The sequence below is a fragment of the Diabrotica undecimpunctata genome, chromosome 9 (genome assembly GCF_040954645.1).
Source record: "Diabrotica undecimpunctata isolate CICGRU chromosome 9, icDiaUnde3, whole genome shotgun sequence".
Taxonomy (NCBI): domain Eukaryota; kingdom Metazoa; phylum Arthropoda; class Insecta; order Coleoptera; family Chrysomelidae; genus Diabrotica; species Diabrotica undecimpunctata.
The window spans coordinates 112,451,031-112,477,733 of NC_092811.1; the positions used below are offsets into that span (position 1 = coordinate 112,451,031).

Here is a 26,703-nt window from a genome sequence, read left to right on the forward strand (position 1 = left end):
TAGCTATCAAACTGGGAATTCTTCAAACAAACCATCTTCCATATTATCAATACGTTCCTGAGAGTATACTTGAGAATGACAATTACAAGCTATACGGGGACCGCACTGTGCTCACAGACCAAACAGTGGCACATAATAGACCAGATCTCATACTAGTTAATAAATTAAAGAGACAATCAACATTAATTGATGTGGCCATACCCAATAACAATCATCTTCGTGGTAAGCAGAACGAAAAAATCTTTAAGTACAGAGATCTGGAAATTCAAATACTAAGACAGTGGAGAATGGAAAGTATCCAGACAATGCCTATTATTCTCCCTACTACTTGAGTCATTTCAAAGAACCTCCTAGAAAAGATAAAAAAGCTAGGTCTGAATGAACATCTCTACAAGACTATGCAGAAAGCTGTACTACTCTCAACGTCCAGATGTGAACGAAAATTTTTGGGAGATACTCCAGCATACCAAGTTACCTAGGACTTGATAACACGGAAAGAGTCCTACCAGAGCTCAATCCTTTTGATACCTTACCGTATGGCTAAATCTTGATAATAATATAATAATAGAATAATATAATATTATAATAGTATAATAATATAATAATATAATAATATAATAATATAATAATATAATAATATAATAATATAATAATATAATAATATAATAATATAATAATATAATAATATAATAATATAATAATATAATAATATAATAATATAATAATATAATAATATAATAATATAATAATATAATAATATAATAATATAATAATATAATAATATAATAATATAATAATACAATAATATAATAATATAATAATATATTAATATAATAATATAATAATATAATAATATAATAATATAATAATATAATAATATAATAATATAATAATATAATAATATAATAATATAATAATATAATAATATAATAATATAATAATATAATAATATAATAATATAATAATATAATATAATATCCAGATTTAGCCTTACAGCTCTCACTCCCTCAAAGGGGAAAATTCACTCATGCCAGATACCTACGGTATCAATAGAATTGAGCTCTGGTGGGACTCCTTCCATGTTATCGAGCCCTAGACTTGATATGCTGGCTTGGTATCTCCCAAACATTTTCGTACACATCTGGACGTTGAGTACTACAGCTTTCTGCATGGTCGTGTAGAGATGGTTGTTCAGACCTAGCTTTTTTATGTTTTTAGGTTTTTCGAAATAAAATCCAGTAGTAGGTAGAATAATAGGTATTGTTTGGGTACTTTCCGTTCTCCATTGTCTTCGTGTTTGAATTTTCAGATCCCTGTACTTGACGATCTTTTCGTTCTGTTTAACACGAAGATTATTTTTGTTGGGTATCGTCACGTCAATTAGTGTTGTTTGTCGCTTAAGTTTATTAAATAGTATGAGATCTGGTTTATTATGTGCCACTGTTTGGTCTATGAGCACAGTGCGGTCTCAGTATGGCTTGTAGTTGTCATTCTCAAGTATACTCTTAGGAACGTATTGATAATATGGAAGATGGTTTGTTTGGAAAAGTCCAAGTTTGATGGTTATCTCTTAATAATAGATCTTTCTTATTGAGTCATGCCGTTCCTCATATTCAATTGCAGCAAATCCCTGCAGATGTTGGATAGTTCCTTGAGCTTGACATCTATATTGAAATTTGTCATTTTGGACCTGAGGGTCTTTGACGATATATTTCAGGTAATTTCTGGTTGGTATATCCTGATCCTGAATGGCGAGAAATAATAAAATAATTACTATTTAAATGGGAATAAGCCACAATTAAAGGTTAAAGTACGTTTATTGATGTTTCAATTTCCAGTTTGGAAATCGTTTTCAAAATGCAAACATTGTTTGTATGCCTTAACAAGGAACAGCAGAAAGTAAAGAAAACTATGCAACTTCACGCCGAGAAACAACAAAATTAATTAAAGAGAAAAAAATAAAGTATGAACAACGGAAATATGAAGAAATGGAAAAGAATAGGCAACAGTCATATAGTCGAGCATTTTACTAATCAGTGTCAACCGAAAAGAAAGGCTTCAGACCTAGATGCGTGTCTGTACTCAGAAAAAATGATGAATTATTAATAAATGAAAAAGAACTGCTCCAAACATGGCAAGAATATTTCAAGACTTACACATACATCAAGAGAAAGAACATGGAGAAAATATATATTTTGGGGTGGACCTACCGGTAGAGGACCCCAAAATAGATGAAAGATTGAAAGCAATTAACAGATTAAAGAACGGAAAAGCTCCAGGCTCTGACAATATACTGGCTGAATTTCTTAAGTACGTAGGAGAAACTCTACATAAACAAATACACAAACTAATAACACTTACATCAAACGAAGAGAAAATACCAATAAAATGGCAAGAAAGTGTAATAATCCCCATCTATAAAAAGAGAGACAAAACCAAGTGCTCTAATTATAGAGGCATTTCCCTACTTAATACGGCATATAAAATCTTATCGAACATCCTATTAAGTAGGCTGACACCGTTTGTAAAAAATTTCATGGGGGAATACCAAGCTGGCTTCAGAAAACATAGATCGACCATAGATCAGATCTTTACTCTAAGAGAGCTGCTTGAAAAAAGGATGGGAATTCAATAGAACCATCCAAAATCTCTTCATAGATTTCCGGCAAGCGTACGACAGCATTAAAAGGCATCATATGTGGAATGCAATGACAGAACTTTCAGTTCCAAAAAAACTTATCCAGGTTGTTAAGTTATGTGTGAATAGCTGTAGATCCAGAATACGGATAGGTAACAAACTCTTAGAATCTTTAGAAATAAGCAGTGGCCTGAAACAAGGAGATACGCTGTCACCTCTCCTCTTTAATATCATCCTGGAGAAAGTAGTAAGAGCAGCACACCTTAAAACATAATTACCGACAGTAAATGGACCAAAATTACTACTATCATACGCAGATGACATAGACATTGTGGGAAACACAGTCACCAATGTAAAGGAGACTTTTAATAAATTGGAGGTAGAGGCAAAGAAAACTGGTTTAAGGGTAAACGAAGAGAAAACCAAATACATGTGCGTCAAGAGACAAAAGGGACGAGATAGAATAGGGCAAAATACAATAGACCCATATAACTTTGAAAGAGTGGAGAGTTTGTAATATCTCGGAGTAACAATCACTGCAGATAACGATATCGCGGAAGAGATTAAAGGAAGAATTCAGGCAGCAAACAGATGTATGTACAGTGTACAACCTCCACAATACCATTAAATCTAAAAGCCTAAAACGAATATCAAAGATTAGAATATATAAAACGGTGATTAGACCGGTGCTCATGTATGGGTGTGAGACGTGGACCCTGACCAAAAAACTGAAAGAAAACTTAAATTTTTTGAGAGAAAAATCATCAGAAGAATCTCTGGGCCTTATCACGACATTAATAGCAACCAATACCGAATGAGAATGAATAACAAATGCTGAGGTCAAGCAGATGTATAGAGCGAGCGATATAGTCCAAGACATTAAATCCCAACGTCTAAGATCCATAGACTCCCTAATAACCGCCTTGCCAAGTTAATATGGAAGGAAGCCCACATAGGAAGAAGGCCCTTAGGACGTCCACGAATGCGATGGAGAGACAATATATAGTCGAATCTAAGAACAATGGGGCTACCCACTGACCCAACTATTATGGACGACCGTTCAAGATGGATGCAAGTTGTGCAGTCAGTCACAACCCACCCCGAGTTGTAGTGCTAAGAGAAGAAGAAGAAGATCTACCATAACCATTACCATCCAGTTTGACAGAATTGACAAAAATTTAGTGAAAACGAAATGAGAATAATAGAGAAGTCTAAATTTGCTATATTTCGCCGCTACGCACGCTGGCATCGTTTCAAGGTACCATGGTCACGCACGGAGCGAATAGATCCGTGATAAATATAAAATAAGGCCAATTGGTTTACTACGAAACATATTAAACCAAACACATAAAAGCACACATACTGAGAACCGTAGATATAACTGCGATAGATCTGACGAAATTGTTAATGCACACTTACATAAAAACAAATCGTTTGTTTTCTACCACAGTCTTGACCTCTCTCCTCTTCTCTTGGTGAATACATGATATCCCTTACCAAAATTTTAGCGCAAGCAACTTTTTTCTTTCCATGTACCAACCAGAGAATAACATAGGGCCAACAATCTTGAATCTATAAAGTAAAATAATTGTCTAGAAAAAATTAAATTTCATATAAATATTTACCTACATCTTCAACTAAACCATTTATTTTATTCCATATGTGTTTTAGTTTACGAAAATTCTTCTTATATGAATATCTATTACCTATGTTCTTAACATGCATTAGTATATTACCCTAAAAGACAAATTATTGATATTGATATTTATTTATTGATATATATATATATATATATATATATATATATATATATATATATATATATATATATATATATATATATATATATATATATAATCATCATGCAATCTCTTCTGTCCACTGGACATAGGTCTCTCCCATTTTTCGCCACTCTTTACGGTTCTGTGTGTTTTGTTGATACTGGAACCTCTACTGGAATCAAAGAGCACCAATCGTAATAGATAACGAACCCAGTCCAGAAATTCAAATCAGGAAAGGAGTTAGGCAAGGATGTATTATGTCCCCATTACTATTTAATGTATATAGTGAAGCCATTTTTGAAGAAGCATTACTATCTCAAAGTGAAGGAATAATAATTAACGGAAGATCTATTAACAACATAAGATATGCAGATGACACCGTGATTATGGCAAGCTCTGCTGAACAACTCTAATTACTGCTATACAAAACAAATAGTTTCTGTAAAAAATATGGACTAAAAATAAATATAAAAAATCGGTTGCCTGTAAAGTCGGTTTTACGGGCGTAGATTTTACGTGACAACGTCTTTTTCTCGGTAGAATATTTATTGATATGAATATTATTAAATTGCACAATAGGAACAAGGAATTTAATGAAAATAAGAATTGCACAAATTTTAACTATAGAAATATATTTTGTTTACTAAAACATTGTACATCTAAACTTAAACTTAACTAATTTCTATTTGAGTGATTTTGTTGAGGATAGGACGATGATAGGAGAAATATGAAATGAAAGGAAGTGTTTCTGCTGTAATGTGTCTTGAACGCCAAGAACGCTCGAGAAAGACAGAGACACAAGCACGGAAGCACGCACCGATTCAACGCGCCTAATTCTCTAGTGCTGCGCGCGCAGCGGACCGATCATGTTTGAGTGGGAGAGAGACGCAAGGCATTCGTCGGTCCGGCGGGCCTCTCTTTCGTTCGGTGACTCACTGTAACAGACGTGAGCGGGCGTTACACTTTTTCATGAATGACTCCGAGCCACAACCTAATTTAAGACGTTGTCACGTCAAAAGACAAAATACATGATAAAAACAAAGAAAACAAATATACCAACAAAAATACATTTGGGAAATGTACCGATAGAAAGGGTTGATAAATACAAATACCTAGGAACCTGGATTTCAGACAATAATGATCAAACAACCGAAATAAGAGCAAGGATAGAAATAACAAGAAATGCGTTTGTAAAAATGAAAACGATTCTCTGCAACAAAGACCTTCGATTAGAACTGAGAGTAAGAGCACTGACATGCTACGTGTTTTCGATACTGCAATATGGACTTGAAAGCTGGACATTAAAGCAAGAACACATAAATAAGTTACAGTCCTTTGAAATGTGGTGTTACAGGAGGATGCTTGACACAGAAGAAAACTAACACGGAAGTATTGCGCGAAATGGGCAAAGAATGTGAAATAATAAACACAATAAAAATAAGAAAGTTACAATATCTGGGACACGTAATGAGGGGACAGCAATATGAACTGCTAAGGCTAATAATACAGGGAAAGATAAGAGGAGGAAGGAGTATAGGAAGAAGAGGAGTGTCATGGTTGAAGAATTTAAGGGACTGGTTTAAATGCAGTTCTATAGAACTCTTCAAAGCAGCAGTAGATAGAGTAAGGATAGTGATGATGATATCCAACCTCCGATCGGGAGACGGCACTTAAAGAAGAAGTGTCTTGTTGCCATTTCTTGTTCGTTTGTCTTCTCTTGGGCGCCAGTCAATTAGTTTTCTGGTCCATCTTGATTTTAGTCTCGCTATGTGATCTGCCCAATTTCATTTCAGCTTGGCTATACGTTCGACGACATCAGTGATACCTGTTCTTTTCCTTAGGTCTTGGTTCCATATTTTTTTTTTGTCACGCCGAGATTCGATCTTTCCATGCGCCTTTGTGCCACTTGCATTTTTAATGCTGTTGTTTTTGTGAGAGTGAGAGTTTCTGCTCCGTATGTCATTATAGGAAGAACGCATTGGTCAAATGTCTTCCGTTTTATAGCTATCGGGATGTTGTTCTTAAAGATGTCTTTTAGTGAACCATACGCTGCCCAAGCAAGTGGTATTCGTCGTTGAAATTTACAGGTCTGATTATCCTTGCTTATTCTGATTTCATGACCGAGATAATATGTACTTTTCTGTTAATTCTACCACTTGATTTTGGAATGGTAAGTGTTCGCTGGGAACCAAATTTGTCATAAATTTGGTCTTACTGATGTTCACTTTTAGACATATTGTTGAAGATACCTTTTTTAATTCTTGTAGCATTTGTTGTGTTTCATGCAGATCTTCGGTAATAAGTACTATATTGTCGGCAAAACGCAGATGACTGAGCATTTCCCCGTCTATTTTTATTCCTCTATTTTCCCACTTTAGCATTTTAAAGGCATATTCGAGTACCGTTACAAATAATTTAGGTGAGAGTATCGCACTGTTTCACACCTCGCTTTATATGAATTTCTCTGGTGGTATCATGTAGTTTTACACGCCTTGCGGCGTTTTGGTACAATGTTTGTACTAACTTTGCAAGCCGGTAGTCTATTCTATTATTAAGTTGATATAAGGTTGAATGCTCGAATAAGTGAACTTTGATCAAATTAAAGGCAGATATCGAGCACAGTTTATTAATGAAATCTTGCCCAAGTACTTTCGTTTCCTAGAGCATCTTCAGGGGCATTTTGTCAATTTAGGCCTATTAAACAATTAAAGAATCTCATAAACATAAAATTGTACATCACGCTACACTACACAAGGACAAAAATTGTGGTCGGCATCAGGAGAGAGAATGATGCCGACCACAATGTAGCTTCGCCTATTTTAAAAAAAAAAATTAAAGTGTTTGTCCTTATGTAGTGTAGTGTGATGTACAATTTTATGTTTATGACATTCTTTAATTGTTAGATATTAGGCCAAAATTGACGAAATGCCCCTGAAGATGCTCTAGGAAGCGAAAGTACTTGGGCAAGATTTAATTAATAAAACTGTGCTCGATATCTGCCTTTTATTTGATCAAAGTTTATTCTACTATTGTTCAGAGCAGTTATAATTTATAATGCTGTCTAATTCCACGGTATCTAAGGCTTTGTGAAAGTCTACGAAGATAAGTACCAGTGATCTGTTATATTCTACCGTTTTTTTTATGAAGGTTCTTACTGTTTGTAGCTGACCGTTTGTTCCGAATTTTGAGTGGAAGCCAGCTTGTTCTCGGGGCTGGTAGAAATCCAACTTTTTTCTTGTATTGTAGTAATTATTTGGGTAAACATTTTATAGATGTGGTTTAATAAGCTGATTGGTCTATAGTTTTCTAGGTGCGCCTTGTCTCCTTTCTTGTGTAGTAAAATTGTTACTGCATTGTTCCCTGTTTCTGGTATGCAAAAATCTGTAAGACAAAGGTTAAACAAAATTTTTATTTGGTTGAGAAGGGCACGTCCACTCATCTCTATAGCTTCTATTATGACTCCATCTTCTCCTGGTGCCATTTCGCTTAGTGTGATCTCTAGCATGAGCTCTGAACCCTGGTTAATGATTTTGCGTGATGCGGCGGTTTCCAAGTTTGTTTGGTCTTCTCTTTGACTTGTGTATAGCCCTTGATAGAAGGTAGTTTTTCTCTATTTGATATATGGGGATTCCTTTGTTTTTTAGTTTGTGTATTTCACATTTTCCATTGCAGCCGTCTTCTCAGGACATTCAGACTTTTATTCTCTTCTATAGTTCGGTGGAACTTTTCATTCTTAAATTTTCTTAAATCTTTCCGTACAGCTTTTGATACTTCTTTATTAATTTTTCACAGTTTGTCTTTGTCAATGCTTTTGTTTTCTTTGATTTCTCTTCTAGTTTCCATTAGTTGCTTTGTTTCAATGGTTATTTTTTCGTCTTGGCGTCTTTTAGGGCAGCATTTTACTTGAGCCTCTTGAATAGCTTTTACGATATTTTCGTTTAGGGTATTTACATTATTTATGAATTCATTTTGTTGTAGGGTTTTATTGATGTTGTCTTGGTATTTATTTAAATTCGTTTGATCGTTCCATATCGGGTTGGCTTTCTTTATAATCATTTTGGATCTTTCTGTTATTGAACCTAATTTTAGTTTGGCTCTTACCATTCTATGGCTATATATATATATGCTCATATATATATATATATATATATATATATATATATATATATATATATATATATATATATATATATATATATATATATATATATATAGCTAGAGTTAAAGTAATATCTAGTTATCACATTTTAATCTCATATTTAGTTTTTGATTTTTTATTTAGACCTATGATCTCTTCTTTATTCGGAGTATGCTCTTATGCCATGTAGATGCCTTTTTACACCTTTTAAAGACATTTCATGGAACCAAAAATCAAATAATGTCATAGATCTCTTCATTCTCAAGAAAAAACAAGCATATCACATATGGCTTCAATCCAAAGATCCTCAAGACAGAGAAATATACGCTAAATGGAATAGAGAAGTTAAAAAAGATGTGAATATGGCGAAACATATAAACTGGAAGGCTAAGTGTGATGAACTGGACAGATTTATGGGTGGAACAAAAGTGGCACAAGCTTGGAAAACATTAAAGCAGTTTAGGAAAAATGAGAAAAATGAAGACAACATTTTTCTCATAAAGTTAAATGAATGGGAAGAATATTATACGAAACTGCTGAAAGAGGATAGAGTAGAGTACAGATGGGAAAAGATAAGGGAATTAATAGGCAACAGAGACGAAAGACAGGAAATCCCTATAATAACATTATCTGAATTGACGGAAACCTTAAAAGAGGTTAAAAACGGAAAAGCCGCAGGGCCTGGAGACATTCCCATAGAGCTGGTTAAATATGGGCCGACTGCACTTTTAGAATTAATAGTAGACCTTTTCAATAAATGTATGTGTGGAGACCAGGAAATTCCTAAAGATTGGAATAAATCTTATATAAGCTCCATATATAAGAGAGGGAATAAAAGAGACTGTTCCAATTATAGAGGTATTAATGTGACGAGCTCTGTGGGCCGGTTGTACGGCAGAATATTCAAGAAGAGGGTTAAAAGACAGATACAAGATATTGAAGAACAAAGCGGCTTTCGTACCGGGAGATCCTGCCTTGATAATATATTTATCCTACGACATATAATTGAAAAGCGTGTCGAAAGAAGTAGAGAGACCCATTTGGTATTTATAGACCTTGAGAAAGCATATGATAGTGTCCCGTTAAAGAAAATGTTTGAGGTCCTCGAAAGGTCCGGATTGGATTCGACGTATATCCGAGCGATATATAAATTGAACGAAAATGCAGTTAGTTGTATAAAAATTGGAACCAGAACCTCAAATGAATTTAAAGTCACTAAAGGCCTAAAGCAAGGATGCTGTTTGTCACCGACACTCTTTAAAATATACGTCCAAGAAGCATTGAGGAATTGGAGAAATAAATGTAGATTTATGGGCATCGAAGTGGGACAAGAAACTCTGTATACATTGTTGTTTGCAGATGATCAGGTGGTGGTTGCAACCGATGAGGAAGATATAAATTATATGAATCAAAAATTATTTGAGGAATATGCCAAATGGGGGCTTACTGTAAACATAAGCAAAACAGAATATTTAAAAATTGGAGGAAATACCACAGATCTGAGGCTTGAAAACGCAGTCATAAAAGGCTGCAACCAGTATAAATATCTAGGAAGCATCATATCAGCAGAGGGCAGATTTAAGATAGATGTACAAAACCGAATAGCCCAAGGGAAAAAATGCATTCGAATACTGAATTCATTACTGTGGTCTAATAAAATAAAGATTCATACCAAACTTCGCGTATACAGAGCAATTGTAGAACCAATTACCACATATGGTGCCGAATGTTGGACGATGACAAAGAATGAACGAGATAAAGTAGACGTTGTGGAAATGGATTATCTTAAAAGGTCATGTCGAGTATCGAGAATGGAAAGAATCAGGAATGAGGAAATACGAAACCGTACAGGAATTAGAGATACTCTTTCAGATAGAATACAAGGAAGGCAATTACAATGGTATGGTCACGTGATGAGAATGGAGGAGGAGCGGTGGCCAAAGAAAGCCCTAATGTATGTTCCGCCAGAAAGAAGGAAAAGGGGAAGACCACCAAATTCCTGGAGAAGAGAAATTACAAAAACAATGCAATCTAGAGGCCTAGAAGAGGGAGATTGGAGAGATAGGAAAAGATGGAGGCTAAAATGCGGGAAGTGGCAATCGCCGTAGGACCCCCGTTATATGATGATGATCTCTTCATTTTATATTATGCCTTTACGAGTCTGACCCTAACTACAAAGCAATATACTGTTTTTTATTAAGTATTTTTTTCTACTGATGCTAAAAACGCTATACGACTAGGCGTTCTATGATTTAGTAAAAGCTAGAAAGAGGATGAAAAGGAAAGGAACAATACCAACACATAAACTGAAAATATCGTTTCCTTTTCAGCAGGGTATTTAAGGTATTGCTTCTTATAAAAAAGAATCATGTCACGTATGGATTCTTTTGACTCCATGGATCGAAAGAGCAGAAAAAATAAGAAGAAGTAGAGCTTAATCTGGCGTTAAGTATTGCAAATAAAAAACAAACAAAAAATTGGAGATAAACGCTATAAAGGGATTATATAGGGATACAAACCATTTCTCGGATACACATCTTTCTTCGTTCGATGTCCAGTTTGGTATTGTAATTTACTTTGTAGGAACTAACGATGTCTATGTATTTGCTTCCACTTGATTCAATAAAATCTTTTGCATCTAAAATTTGCTTAATAATTGTACCATACATCTCAGCAATCCCGTTTTTAAGAATCTCTTCTATTTTGCCCAATTTTATTTCCTACCAAGTTAAACATTTTAATTATTTGTCCTGTATATTTTAATTGTTTTTGAAATAGACAACCAAAAAACCTATATATTGATCCAAATTGAAAGGAGATTTAAATTTGGATCACAATGAGGATTACTTTCTTCCCTTCTGTGGTCACTCCTGGTGGTTGACTTGATCTCGCTTCTTAACTCAGGCCTTAGAGAAGTGCAGGCCTATGCGCATGATCTAGTAATTGTGGTATAAGGGAAAATATGGTAATGTTCTCTCCAGCACACTCCAAAGAATATTAAATATCCTTACCAGGTGGTGCAACAATGAAAAATTCTTTGTCTTCTCTGACTTAGTACAAGTGTAACTTTGTTTAAAAGTCTGGGCTAAAGATAGAACTGAATAGCAGCTTCGTTAAGCGCCCTTTGATATTGAACCCCACCTAACCTAACAAACAAATTTAATATAGACAGAGAGGAAAGACAGGGTAATACACTCTGCCCAAAATATTTGTGGCCTCCTGCGAGATATGCTCAATATACTAAATTACAAAGAAAGGTGTTAGCTGGGTTCAACATCGACGGGGAAATGTTGGCTTACATATGTTTTCCGAATATGTGTTGCGATCTTCAATATTCAGCAGCACAATATATGTTTAAAGAGTTGAAAAAATCATATAAAGATTAAGTGGCCAGTGGCTAATGATATTCTACAAATAAATAACATTAACACCAGTCAGGTAATTAAGTATAAGTATTTGGGGCCTGAGAAAGGTATCAAAATACATAATCAAACACATAAAGTTCAAAGAAGAATAGGTCTTACTTGGGCAGAATTTTAAAAATTAAAGAAGGGAGAGGGGGGCACATGTGGACACATTTCAAAAAAAGTTATACTGAAAAATAAGATTCATTGTTAAGTATCGGCTTCTTTAATATACATAAGATTCACATATTTGTGTGTCTTTGTGTACATTTAAATTTGGCAGTAATTAAATTATTTAAGGCACGTGCATTAAATTCCAAGTAGATTTAATTAGTCCACATGTACCCCTAAGGGAGGCACATGTGGACAAGACAATATTTTCTAAGGGGCACATATGGACACAGGTTTTGACTGAAATAAAATAGTAACATTTTTTTATAAGGGCAATTTTGAATATTTATTTAACATAATACATTGAATTATCCCATATTATACCCATGAAAATTAACGGAAACCTAAAAAGGAGCTGGATTATGCTGTCCCAATTTTTTTTTTTTTTTTTTTCGGGAGCTGGCCATTTTCTCACAATATCGTTTGCAGAAATATGACTCTCATTCTTCTGATCTGAAAATACAAATTTTTTTTAAAAATTTACTAAAAATTCTGACTCTTCTAGCTCCTTTTCAATGTGACCAACAAAGAATTTAAGTGTTTTTTTGTAGCAAATTTAATGAAAACAAAATCGCTTTGCTGGATATTTGTAAGATCCATTCCAAAATCTTTAAAATCATTAGTCTCAACTTCCATAAGACTATCATCTGATTCCTCGCAATAATTCTCAATTTCGCTTTCTGATGTCTCCTCATCAAAAACTTTGCGAATATGGGATTTGAATTTTTTCTCTTCTATATTGCTTGTGTTTCTTTCCTGAGCCCATTTCTCTTTTTTCTCTTTTTCTCTTATTTTATTTTCTAATCTATTTTTTTCTGGTGTAGCGGTCAGAATGTTTGAAATTTTTTTCTTTGTTTCTTTCTTAGAACTTATTCTCAGGTCCTTTGGTATGCTTTACAACTTGGAGGAATTCCTCGTTGGTCGTCCAACCACTTTGAGAAGCAATACCAATGCTGCCTTCTGGAGCTCCAGTCAGACTAAGTCTTTAACACTTGCTAACAGCCCTTTTTTGCGACCACTTTTGGCATTTATTTGCAGAACAGTGTTCACTCCGCTTTCATCTACGTTCACAATTCTATCACTAGTAAATTTGTACGTTTTATAAACAGTCTTTAGGTTATCAAAAAACATGTCTACGTTAACTTTATTAAAACTGATGTTTCCGACTAGACTCGTAGACTTCGGTTTTCGCAAAGATAAATTATTGTGATGCTTCATAAAACCTTTCATCCACTTAATTCCAGCAAAGTACTTTTCCGACCAAGACTTTGGCACATGTTTTTTAAGCATCAGAGTTATACTCATATGCCAATGTTCGAATTTAAAAGTAATTTAATCCATACTGTAACTTAGAAGATTGAAGAATATAATTTATTAGACTGTTCTCTTCTTCATTTAAAATAATCTGCTGTGTTTTATTTTGATGAAAACTTTATTTCGGGTATTTCTGTATCATTTATATTTTTTTGATTCAGTTTTTTTATCTTTTATATAATATGGACATCTTCAATCCATATCTCTCTGCTACGTTTCTGATTGATCCGTTAACATTTTTTATATCGCAAATGACCTGAACTACTACGTATTCAGGAATATTACTTCTATCAGTTTTTCTGATGTAGATTCTTTCGAACAGTAAGGCAAAAAAAAATATTTTTGGTTGCTTTGTTTTGAAAGAATCTACGGGGTACAAGTGGACACTGTCCACTTATTCTCCTGTATGGTGTCCACATCTGCTCCGTATGCGTAGTTTTTCAAAAGTACCGGATATCTGTTTTTAGGTTATGACTAGAACAAAACTGTAGAAACTTACCTGATATCAAATATGACAATATTCAAAATACGATGCACTTTACAAGGAAACACAGTATGTCACTAAATAATATTACAATCTCCAAAAAACTGTTTATTTTTATTTTTACGCGGCAAAAGTAACACAACCTCGTGACACAAACAAATGACAACTGATATTGAATTTATTTCTTGGCATAGTGAATTAGAACCACTCGAAAAGAAATCTAGACAGAAAAAAATCAACTGTCCACGTGTGTCTCTGTCCACATGTGCCTCCCCTTCACCTACATATTGAAGTCTGATACTCACGTATGCCTGAAAAGAAAAGTTTTCATCAATGTATCACAAAAATTCTAACCCATGGTACTCAAACACTCACAATGATTAAAAAGAATGATATGGCAATAATGCAGTACAATAATTACATTGATGTAATGCTGTATATATTGGTAGAATAACGAATGAGTTGTAGACAATAAGGATAGTGGAATGACTTCTGAGACACGAAGCGTTCAGAAGATGCGGAAGCCATCCAGCACAAGGATCAACAATATAAAGAGAATTACCAAAACCTAAATCAAAATGATATAAGATAGAGAAGAGTCGCAAAAACTTACGGTGCCTTACGCTAACCAATGGACAATTTAGGTTTTTTTACATTGTAGCATAATAAATTTTTATGGTTTAAAAATTTGCATAATAAATTTTTTAGTTTAAAAATTTCTAAAGATGCCCCTGTACGATATTGGATGTATGTATTTATCTGTTTGCAACGGAAATAGATCCAAGGTTATTTTCACGATTCGTAAGTCTAACGAATTTGAGTTGGTTTCATGATATGAACGGGCAAGGAGGATGGAGGGGAAATTCGGGTTAGAGACAGATCGGTAGAAGGTCAGGAGTTCAAGTTGAGAAGGATAACCAAGTGAGGCAGACGCTGTATTGAAACTCACCAAGAACCGGTGAATTTGTAGAAATTTAGTGGAAATTTACTCTCTGTAATATGGCAGATTAGGATAGAGTAACCACTATCTTTGTTAAATATTTAAGGGATTTGTGCAGTGTACCAGAACATTGAAAATATATAAAGCAGCGTATAGGTTGTGCCCCACGTGCCGGTGAGTTGGTTCCAACCTCATTTTTATTTGTCTCTGGTCGTCTTCTCAGACCAGTTTGAAGTGAGGCAGCCCCTTTTGTATAGCAGAAATTCCAATAATTCCGTTTAACCCCCAGAAATTGTTGTGCTTGTTGTAGTGAAAATAAAGGTAACGTTTTTCGTGTTTAAAGTTTCAAAATAAATTTTTTTTTTCTAATAATTGCTTTCATAATTAAATAATATAAATAAAAGGTTTTAATAATTTGTAAATCTTAGGGTGTGGCTATGCTGTCATTTTGATTTTATCTGTTAAATTAAATATTGACATATGACAGCTAGCCTTTAAATTGTTGTGACATTATACAGACGTCGAAGGAAAATACAAGGACACTCGCTTCTCGTCTAGGGGTCCGTCAAGACATTTATTTTAACCGACAAACAATACTGGACCACGGATAAGGTATTGTTACATATAGGATAAACAAAGGGTACAAGTCTAATCCTATACACGCTTATGAAAATTTTCATGAACGAGTACCAGATTTATAAAGCTATGCATGTGTCTGACAAAAATTCTATAATTAAATTATATATTGTTACAGAACCTATGGCTAACAAGGACTGTATATTATGTGGAGCGTATGTATTGCATTTAGTTAATTTTGTATACAGGGAGTTTGAATGCTGAATAAATTTAGGACATTCAAAGAAGATGTGATCGAGGTCACCTAGCTTGCCGCAATGTTTGCAACTATCATCATCGATGACTTTAATTTTAAATAAATGGCATGGGTAGCATGCATGTCCAAAGCGTATTCGATTTATAGAAGTAATATATTTACGAGGAGCTTTGAAATTCTGAAACTAGGTTGTTTGAGGTAGAGTTGGTTGTAAAGAGGTATACCTTTTAAAGATATCTTTAATTTTGATAATCTATTTCTGCCAGTTATAAATAACCTAATAACAGTTTTGTAAGTTTTGTAGCAATTCCCACTTGTGAGTTTGTAAACAGATAGGATATATGTAAGTTTTGCTTTATTTTAGAATAATTTCCTAACCCTTTGATGTGTTTTTTATTTTAGGGATATTTTTCCTAAATCCAGTAAGTTTAGGATTCTTCGAAGCGGCGTCCTCCTTTCAAGTAGCTAGAAGTCTTTTTCTTGTTGTCTTTATTTGTTCATTTGTCCCATGGGATTCATGTAAGTACCCCTTTGTTTCATTTTTTGGTAGTTACCCCAATCCGACCACTTGTCATTCAACTTATCCACGACCCCAGCTCTCCAATTAACCCCTGAGTGCCGTCTGCACAAGTATCGATTATTTCGCTTGCCCAATCTACACCCCCATAATTTTAGTCCCCAATTTTCTACCCCATAAAATCTTACCCTATGGTAGGCAAAATATTTTCGTTACAACATACATACATAAGATGATACTTTAAGATGGAGAAACTGTTATGTGGAAACAATATTACTTTAAGTCTGAAAATAAGATTAGTGAGATGTTATGTGTTCTCTACTCTTTTGTATGGTGTCGAAGGTTGGACTTTGACGGATACACTTCTCAAGAAACTGGAAGCCTTTGAAATCTGGGTGTATCGGAGAATCCTACGAATAAGTTGGGTGAATAGAGTTCGTAACGAAGTTGTTTTGCATAATGAGAAAAGTTACGGAAGTCGTCAAAACAGTTAAAAATCGCAAATTTGAATATTTTGGCCATGTTATGCGCCACCCAGAGAGATTTAATATACTCCATTTAATAATACAAGGCAGGGTAGACGGAAGAAGAGCACCAGGTCGAAGAAGAACGTCATGGCTTAGAAACCTAAGAGATTGGTTTAACAGATCCTCTGCATCTCTTTTCCGAGCTGCCGTCAACAAAATTATTATAGCTAATTTGATAGCCAACACTCGATAATCGAGCTCAGCATATGAAGAAGAAGAAGATACATACATAGATAGAACAGGAATTAGGCTAGAAGCTATTATAACAATGTCGTCTACGTAAGTAATGTAAAAATGATCTCGGTTACTCTTAGGGTAATATCTGCTATTTAGATTAATTATAGGGTCATCCTAGTATATTACTTGCATAAGATAATTCCCCCACAACTTCATATATCTTTCTTACATTTGCATCCCACAACATAATTCCCCCACAACTTCATATATCTTACTTACATTTTCATCGTAATAATAATTAATAGCAGTCTTACCAATTCTGTCGCAATTTTGAACAAAATATTCGAATTGTACTCTCTTTTCTTGAAAAACGGTACATCTTGAACTATCCACAAACATGGTTGTTCTTTATAATAGTCGAGGTAATAATACTTTTTGTTAATTTTGGTTGGTTTCATTTCATCCGTAATATTAGTAGCTACTTCTCGACCTGTCGGTAGTATTCTTTTTTGTAGAAGCGTACTTCCAAACGTCATACTTATACAAACAGGTTTCTTTGCATATTTTCGACTGATCGCAGTCAACTCAGATATGCATGCAAAAATGGTGATGTTTTCTTGATCGAAAAATTTATTCTAAAATGAGTTATAAATAATTAATAATAAAATGACTGTTGTATAAATTATATCTAGCGACTATTTAAATACCGAGAAAAAAGAATGAATAATAAACAGGTTTTCAACAGTTAAGTAAAAAGAATAACATTAACGTCATGTTGATTTAAAACAATAATTTAATTTTTAAAACTTTCGTCTTTGACGCGAAAGATTTTTTGCGAGTGATATAAGGAACCAAACATTTAAGAGCTTTGCTCGCCAATTCGGGGTATTGTTGATTCGGATTTTTAGAAAAAAAGTCTAGATATTATATCACATCACTTGATATCTTGTAGCATAAATAATTTCCTTATAACTATCGAATATTTAATATATCGCACCATCAATGCAAGACTATCACAACTCAAAAATTGCCATTTTTGGTTTTTGATGTATCTGTATGATAGTATTGCATGCAATACGGTACCCAGCAAACTCTGCACCACTATCACAACTCCAACGCTACTAGATTTCTAGGCTTAACATTAGGGTTTATGATGTATTATTATTAGCAAGTCGTGTGAGTGTAGTTTTCGATTGTTCTATACTTTACTTTTAATTTGTTATTGTTATGCAAATGATGTTATGAAGAAAAAGCCACGTAAAAGAATTTGTAATACGTCTAAATGGACGCGAAATATAAAAATAAATAAGTTGAATTCAGGTCAATCTTATGTGAATTCATCAGGTAAGCCAGTTAACAAGAAAACTTGTAAAGCACCATGTGGAAATAGTTGCCGTTTAAAGTGTACCTCTAACATTAATAATCAAGACAGGGAAAAAAATTTAACCGGTTTTTATTGTTTGAATGATATTACCAGGAAGAAGGATTTTATTGTAAATTGTATCAGCCAACCAAAATACGAATATAAGAAGGAAGTAACAGATCAAAAAAATTTGCCTTTCATTATGTTGTTAATGGAGCTAAAGTTAGAGTGTGTAAACACTTTTTTGTTAGTACTTTGTCTATTAGTACTATGATGGTAAGGACTGCTTTAAAAAAAATTAAATACAGAAGGTATGGTTGAAAGTGATATGCGTGGAAGGCACGTTCATCAAAAATCGACCAGTACTGCCATATTAAAAGGTATCCGGCAGCATATTGAATTAACTGCAAGAATTGAATCCCACTATTTAAGTGCAAAAACATCTCGAGAATACATTGATGGAAGCCTTAATTTGGCTACTCTATATAGGCTGTATAAAGAAAAATGTGAGGAACAAAATGAACCTTATGCTAAACAGCATATTTATGCAAAAGTATTTAATACCGAATACAACATTGGTCTATTCAAACCAAAAAAAACATCAATGTAATTTATGCCAAAAATATCAAAATAGCTCTCCAGAAGAAAAAATTTTAATGGTTGAGGAATATAAAACTCACATTAGACACAAACAACAAGAAAGGACCGAAAAACATAATGATGTAGAACAATCAAGAAAAAATCCAGATAAAAGCATTGTTTTAGTCTATGATTTACAAGCTGTATACAACTCCTTTAGGAAAATCTTCAGCATTTTATTATAAAGGTAAGCTAAGTACTTTCAATTTTACTGTTTACAATATTACAAATAAAGAAGCTATGTGGTATATTTGGCATGAAGCCATAGCTAACAGAGGTTCAAATGAAATTGGTAGTTTTGTATTTAGTTATCTAAAAGACCATTGTGTTGAGAAAAAAACAGCAATATTTTATTCTGATAACTGCTCTGGACAGAACAAAAACAAATATGTTTGTGCTATGTATTTATATGCTGTTAATGTATTACCAATTTCAACAATCTACCATAAATATTTAACATTAGGACATACCCAAATCAAGGGGGGATAGTGTTCACTCAACTACAGAAAAAGAAAAAGTAAGAATGCTATCTATGTTCCGTCTCAATGAGTTCCAGTTATCGCACTGGCAAAGAAAAAAGGTAAACCATATTCCATCATCCAAGCCTAGACTGAAAACGTTTACGATTTAAAAAATCTTAGTGCAGCAATGGGTAAAAATTATTCTATCAGCACAAAAGGGCAAAAGGTCTGCTGGAATGAAATAAAAATTTTTAAATTTGAAAAATGCCATCCAGAGTCGATATTTTATAAAACTAACTTTGATGACAAAAAATTTTGTGAAATAAAAATTAGAGACAAAGTTAGAGGCCCTTAGAAAACAGTGGCTGATATTAGTCTTGTTCCTGCTTTTAACGTACCTCCGGCGATAACAACTAAGAAAAAGGCTGACTTACATAGTTTCATTGTGTAATGATTTGGCCATTCCCAAAGAATATCATACATTTTACATGGACATAAAAGCAAAGTCAACTAAAGTGATGGAGGACCATGCCAATACGGAATGAAAATACTATTATGTATTTACTATTTTGTTTAAAATTAATAAAGTGTACTAAAATTATTGTGTTGTTATTGTTAACGTATTGTAATGTATATATTATGTCAAAACTGGATTTCAAATGATCAAATTTTACCTGTGCAAAACTATTACAAGTTGAAATTGTATGAAAATAATTATTTACAAAGTTTTAATTTATATTTTGTACATAGTAATATGAAAAGTAAAAACTATTAAATACACACAAAAAAGAATTACTTCAATAACTTTATTTTTAAAAGAGGTATTGAAAATTATATTTTAGAGCAAAATTAAACTGTTAATTCTGTAAAAAGCAACTTTTTGAGTTATGATAGTCTTGTATTGATGATGCGATATAAGATTTATTTGATACGCCCCTGGCTGTTATGTATAAAATTTCCTTGAAGTTTTTGTTTAAACAAGTGTTTTACGACACATCTAAGAGAAATTTTAACTACGTAGATAACATTTTGAAAGCCCAGCGCTCTTAAGGTTGATAATCGAATAAAAAGCGTCAAAATTCTGATTGGCCTGCAGCGAAAACTGGTCGGAAAAGGTTATGAAGGTCGAGTATACCGAGACGAAAAAAACAGTTAAGTTGAGATGGAGATTTGGAAGAGATAGCTTTCGGGTATAGTCTTCAAAGCCGGCAAAATGATTTAAGTTAGGAGGTGAAGTTGTGCTGACAATGCGATCTGGCAGTTTTTGTTCAAATAATTACCGATGGTCTGTGCTGTACTCTATATGAGAGATTTGTAAGTCGGTGTTTAAAACCATTTGAGAGGTCCACATGGTTTAATGAAAAAATTGAGTAGCCCAGTTTTGTAGATTGCCCGATCCAGTGTCCAACTTCCCAAGAATTGTCTAATTTGTGTTCTAAGGTCACCTCAGACCAATTCTAGCTTGTATGGGACACAGTTGTGTGTTGTTTGCAGTGTTTTGGTTTAATTTTGGCCCCAAACTTGTTTTTTTAAAGGAAATACATCAGCCAGTGATACCAGGTACTTTTTATTTAAAATTATTCAAAGTAAAAATAAACAATTTTTCATTAATAAAAAATTTGCTTTCATGACAAACTAAAAAATTGTAAATAAATAAAAATATACGTTTTATGGATTAGCTAATTATCATATTAGTCTTCTTTTAAATGCAATTAATTTTAAAATTTAATTAATATTTCAAAAATTTTGATATTTTATTTCGACATATGACTGTCAGTATTATCCTTTTCTGACAACTAGTACATTACCATAAATTTGAATTGTTTTATTTGAAGGTTAACCTCAATGTAAGAAGCTCCGTTGAAAAATCTAGATATTTTCATTTTAATAATAAGTGTCCCTAACGTCTGAAGCTTGTTGTAAATCGTTACAAATAGCGCCATTGTAAGTTTTGTTAATAAATTTTGTTAATACTATTTGTAATAACTGTTGATGTGAAGGAATAATAAATATATAATGTTTCTCTCTAAATCAGGAGTTGTCGAATTATTTCCTTTAAAAAGATTTTCACCCTTTAATATTTTTTAGGAAAGAAAAGCCTTTCTTTCAATCCAGCAAGAGGATTTTTTTAAATGGCGTCCAAATTTAAATAGTTTAGGAACCTCTTTGTGTTTTATTTCCCAGAAAATCTATGTAAGTATTTTTTTTTTTGATTTCTCTCTTAGTAGTAGACCCATCCAGTCCCTCTTTTATTTACTTACTTACTTAGCTCTCCAACCAAACCAAGAGTCGCAGTTAGAAAACGTTTATATTTGTTTGCTTACCCTATCTCCAGCTCAAGGATTGCTCAGTCCCTATTTTAAACCTTCTATCAGTGATACCCAATGTGGTAGGCAAAAACATTTTTCTTGAAATGTACTTAAGTGTTAAAATTTTGTAAATTTTATTGGAACTATTAAATTAAATATTAAATGGAGATACAGGAATTATATCTAAGCAGTACCCCCAATCCCATGTGACGCATAGTGGATGAAGAATATGAAGACATCAACACTGGCTTTAAAGACTAAGCGACATTGGCGCTAATAGTCAGATGCAGTTAAACTAAGAAAAACTACCTGCGATCTCATCTTATCTTCCTGTTCCTGAAGTTTTCCAAAGTAGGGTGTGCGTAGTTTTTGTGGCAAAAAACAGCCCTACGTGGTAAAATAAAAGCTATAGATATTATATTGCGGTTAATATACAAGTAGGTTTACTTATGTAAAATTGTTTGTTACATTATTATACAATTATTCGTTGCAAGTTTATAATTGATTGTTGCGGGACTTTTTTACATATTGCTAGACAACCTTCTTCTTTAACCGCTTTTACTAAAGTGTTGATGTAGTGGCACTTCCGTACCCGGTCTTTGAGTATTGATTCAAGATATACCTATTCTTTCCCGTGTAAGTATTGATTTGTCACTGTCCGCTCCTCGCTGGACCGAGTGTTGATCGGCCCGCTCCATCTCTATTCCATTGACCCGTCCTTTCCTGTCTTTCTGTAATTCTCGTTTAGAATCTATTTTATTAATTGTATTAAATTTTTGCAGATTATAAACAGTGGGTCGCCGAGTTGTATATCCAGATCGCATTTACAGGATTTTCCGTTTATTTTCATTGATTTAAATATAACTTTATTTTGTTATTTATTAGTTCAAAATATATTTCTATTTTAATTTAAACCTGCGTTTCACTAAGTCTGTTGTCTAAAAGAGTTACTTGTTACAAATTGGTGCCCGAGTAGAAATTAAGAGTTACAAATTGGTGCCCGAGCAAAAATAGATATGCTCCATCCAGCAACGATAGACACAAACTCAATAACAGGTGCCACGACAGGTCGTGGATATACCGCTGGTCTGCAGAGATCTGTCAAAAACCGAATAAGACCCGAATAGGAACTGAATCCGAACAAGAACCGAAAAGAAAACTAACATGAATATGAATAGGAACCGAATAACCGAATCAGATGAAAAACCGAAAATAAAAATAACCCGAACAGTAACCAATCCGATGCCAAACCGAAAAAAAAAGAATTGAAAGGATATAGCACACAGATTCTTGGTAAAATCGATTTCCGTTTTCGTTTTCCCCTACTACGGGGGGGGGGGGTTATTATAAAACCCGAAGGGAGGGGGGGAAACTTTCTGCATTTTTTTGGGGTTCCAAAATTGACATTATTAGCAAAATTCAGCTTTTTCGTATTATTTTTAAAGGTTGAGAAACATTTTCGTCTCCGACGACTGGAGTAAATCCGGTAAAAGTAATCTTGGAAACCGAAACTGGAGTCAAAATAAAAAGAGGCAGACCCAAGAGAAAGTGAAACCAAAAAATAGCCAGCGACATGAACAAAACGGGACTAAGCTGGTTTTAAGCATGAGAAAAACCATAGAAAGAAAAACATGGAGATAATTTATTACCTCTACTAGAAGAGGCTGCGGATAATTAAGTAAGTTATTTTTGTTATTTTCAATTTCATGTTAAGTTTTGTAGGATACGGTCCTGTAAGTGACAACAGTAGTTTCGTTGATGTTCGCTTCGTAATAAACTTCATATAACTGGGGAATTACAAGTTAGAAAATTCAACAGATTTCAAAAACAAGTGTTAAAAGTTAAGTGCATAGAGGTGATAGTAGTGAATAAAGAAAAAACCATCAGATAAGTAGAATAGAACTACCCTAATAATTTTAACAATAAGAAAGTAATTAGTGCCGACAAGAAATTGAATATCAAAATAAAAGTCACAATTTTATTACAAAAATCCATATCCGGCCTTAGAATAAATTAGATTAAAGTTAAGATTAGAATTAAAATAAATTAATACAATAAATAATAATTGTTATTGTATTAAAAAGATTAATTAATATAGAAAAACAATTAGAAGTGACAAAGGAACAGAAAGTGAAATAGATACAGCTGAAATAACGAAACGCAAGAGAAGACACCAGTATGAATATTTTAGAAGAAGTAAAATGACAAAGGGTACACCTTCTAAAAGTGACACGGAAAGACAGGAAGAGAAAGAGGATGCCATGATTAAAAAGATGCAACAACTAATAGAAAAAATGAAGAAATGATGAATGAATCAAAGCAAATAAGAAAAGAACAAATGGAAAATAATAACAACTACAAGAGATAAAGAAGGAAAACAGAAAATTAAAAAACGACGTGAAAAAAAAACGTGATATCGGGTTTAAAAATAGATACAAATAATAATAAAAAAATAAAAGAAAGCATGAAAACATTCATATCACAAGAACTGAGGAACGCAACAAAAATAGGAGAAACAGTCTATGCCCTAAAAACAGAAACTTTCACGGATAAAATTGAGATACTAAATAGGAAAAGTAAGTTGAAGTATCACAAAGATCGCATCTATATAAATAATGATCTGACAGCAAAAGAAAAAGAAACACAGAAAGAAATAGTTAAAATAGCAATGAAAGAAAAAATTAAAGGAAAACAGATAAAAATAGGCTATAAGAAGTTGTTCGTGAATGAGAAACAATGGATATGGATAAAAAAATCAACTAAAAGAAAATACCTAGAAAAATTGCCAAAAAACTAGTAGAAAAAAAACAGCCGGGTAGATATGATACTGAAACAGCCAGGCAAAGGAATACGACCATGGAAAACGGAAAAATAAACACAAAAGAAAGGCAACAATCCAAGAATAAAATAAAAATTGGGACTTGGAATGTGAGAGGTACTTATGAGCAGGGAGCTTTAAGAAACAGACCAAATAATGGAAAAATATACAATAGATATCCTTAACCTGCAAGAAACTAAATAACTGGGAAATGAAATAATAAAAATAGAAAAGAGCACACTGTCCAAGAGTGGGGGACCAAGAGAGTGTTGGAGTGGGATTCATGGTGTCAGAGAAAGCAAATAAAGCAGTTGTAAATTTTCAACCAATATCAGACAAAATATGTTACTTGAGAGTAAGAAGAAAGTATAGGAAGATAAGTACCATTAATGTATATGCGCCCACTGAAGATAAAGACTTAGAAACCAAAACAAACAAATCAGAAAAACAGAGTTCTATGAAAAGCTAAGCACCCTAATAGGAAATATACAGAAATACGATATAAAGATAATCATTGGTGACATTAATGCGAAAGTCGGAAAAGATGAAATATATAGAAGGATAACAGGGGGACGAAGTTTACATAAGGAATCAAATAAAAACAGAAAAAAGTTAATAGAATTTGCTACAGAAAACAAAATGAAGATAGCTAGCACAAGGTTTGATCACAAAGACATTCATAAGGTAACATGGACTTCTCCCGATGAAAAAATAAAAAATCAGATAGATCATATCCAAATTGAAAGCAAACATGATAAGGCAATAATCGATTGCAGGAGTTAAAGAGGGGCAGATACCAACAGTGACCATACACTAATAATAGCAAAAATAAAACAAGAACTACATATAATACCAAAACCCGTTAGAGATAGATTAAATTACCAATTAGAGCGCCTTCAAGAGAAGCAAGTTGTGAACAGACTAGAGGAAGAAATAAATTAAAAAAAAACAGAGAATCTAGTCAAACAGGATATAGATGAAGAGTGGCATACAGACAGCCATGTCGGAAGCAGCGGAAAAGTGTATAGGAAGAGAGCATATAAAAAGACGCCAAGACTAGTTCGATGAAGAATGTAGGAATGTTTTGGCAAGAAGAAACAGGGCAAAACTACAAAGAGATAAAGAAAATACTCAAAATACGATCGAAAACTATGTGGCAAGAAAAAGGGAAGTGAAACAAATTTGCAGAAAAAAGAAAAGAGAAAATCAATTAAAAAATACAGAAGAAGTCTATATAAACAAAGGGGTAAAGAATTTCTACCAAGAAGTTAAGAAACCCAGAGAAACTACAAAGAATAATCCACAGTTTTGCAAAAACAAAGAAGGCTTAATTCTAGGTGAAACAACAGAAAAATTAAACAGGTAGGCGGAATATTTCGAAGATCTATTAAATACAGACCAACAAAAGGAACTTGAGGAAAATAAGAATTGGCAAGAAGATAAAGAAGGGACGTGCGAGAAACCAACTCTGAATGAAGTCAAAGAAATAATAAGAGAAATAAAAAATAACAAAAGTGCAGAAGAGAGTGGTATCCCAGCTGAGATTTTTAAGGAAGGTGGCGAAAGATTGAAGGAAAGAATATTTCACTTGACATTAGTAATTTGGCAAAAGGAAGAAATGCCGAAACAATGGAATAGTGCTCTTATTTGTCCTATCTATAAAAAAGGAGACAAAACGGAGTGCGAGAACTATAGAGGTAAGGGACTATTAGAAGTAGTCTATAAAATACCTAAAAATTATTAGCAAAAGATTAATAAAACATGATAACAAAGTGATTGAAGAATACCAGGGAGGTTTTAGATCAGGAAGAACAACTACTGATCAAATAAGTATGTTAAAATGAATACAAAATAATAGTTACGAACAAAACTTTATTTATCGATTTTAAACAAGCATATGATTCGCTAAATCAAACGATGCTATATGAGGTCATGAGAACAGTAGAAATACCAGAAAAGCTTATAAGGCTAGTGAGAATAATGCTTAGGAACACGATGAATAGTTTTAGAACAAATCGTAAGAAGATCAAATTTAAGCACAAACAGGACTATTTTCAATGGCAGGGAACAGTGCATAGTGTACGCGGATGATGTGGTGATACTAGCCAGAACAAAAAAACGTTTGGAAAAACTTTTCCAGAAATCTGAAGAAGAAGCGAAAAGATACAGGTTAATATTAAACCAAACAAA

At 33.3% G+C, this 26,703-nt stretch overlaps 1 protein-coding gene across 1 annotated transcript in view; it reads right to left on the minus strand.

Moving 5' to 3' along the window:
• Positions 1 to 26,703, minus strand: part of mfr (ferlin family C2 domain-containing myoferlin misfire) — a 147,316-nt gene that overhangs the window by 100,475 nt on the left and 20,138 nt on the right. Inside the window, exons 7-10 of the mRNA XM_072545025.1 lie at positions 17,238 to 17,558; positions 11,077 to 11,277; positions 4,268 to 4,375; positions 4,058 to 4,210 (exon numbers count right to left, since the gene is read on the minus strand). Of these exons, the coding sequence (XP_072401126.1) occupies positions 4,058 to 4,210; positions 4,268 to 4,375; positions 11,077 to 11,277; positions 17,238 to 17,558 (783 nt within the window). The remainder of the gene's footprint in view (positions 1 to 4,057; positions 4,211 to 4,267; positions 4,376 to 11,076; positions 11,278 to 17,237; positions 17,559 to 26,703) is intronic.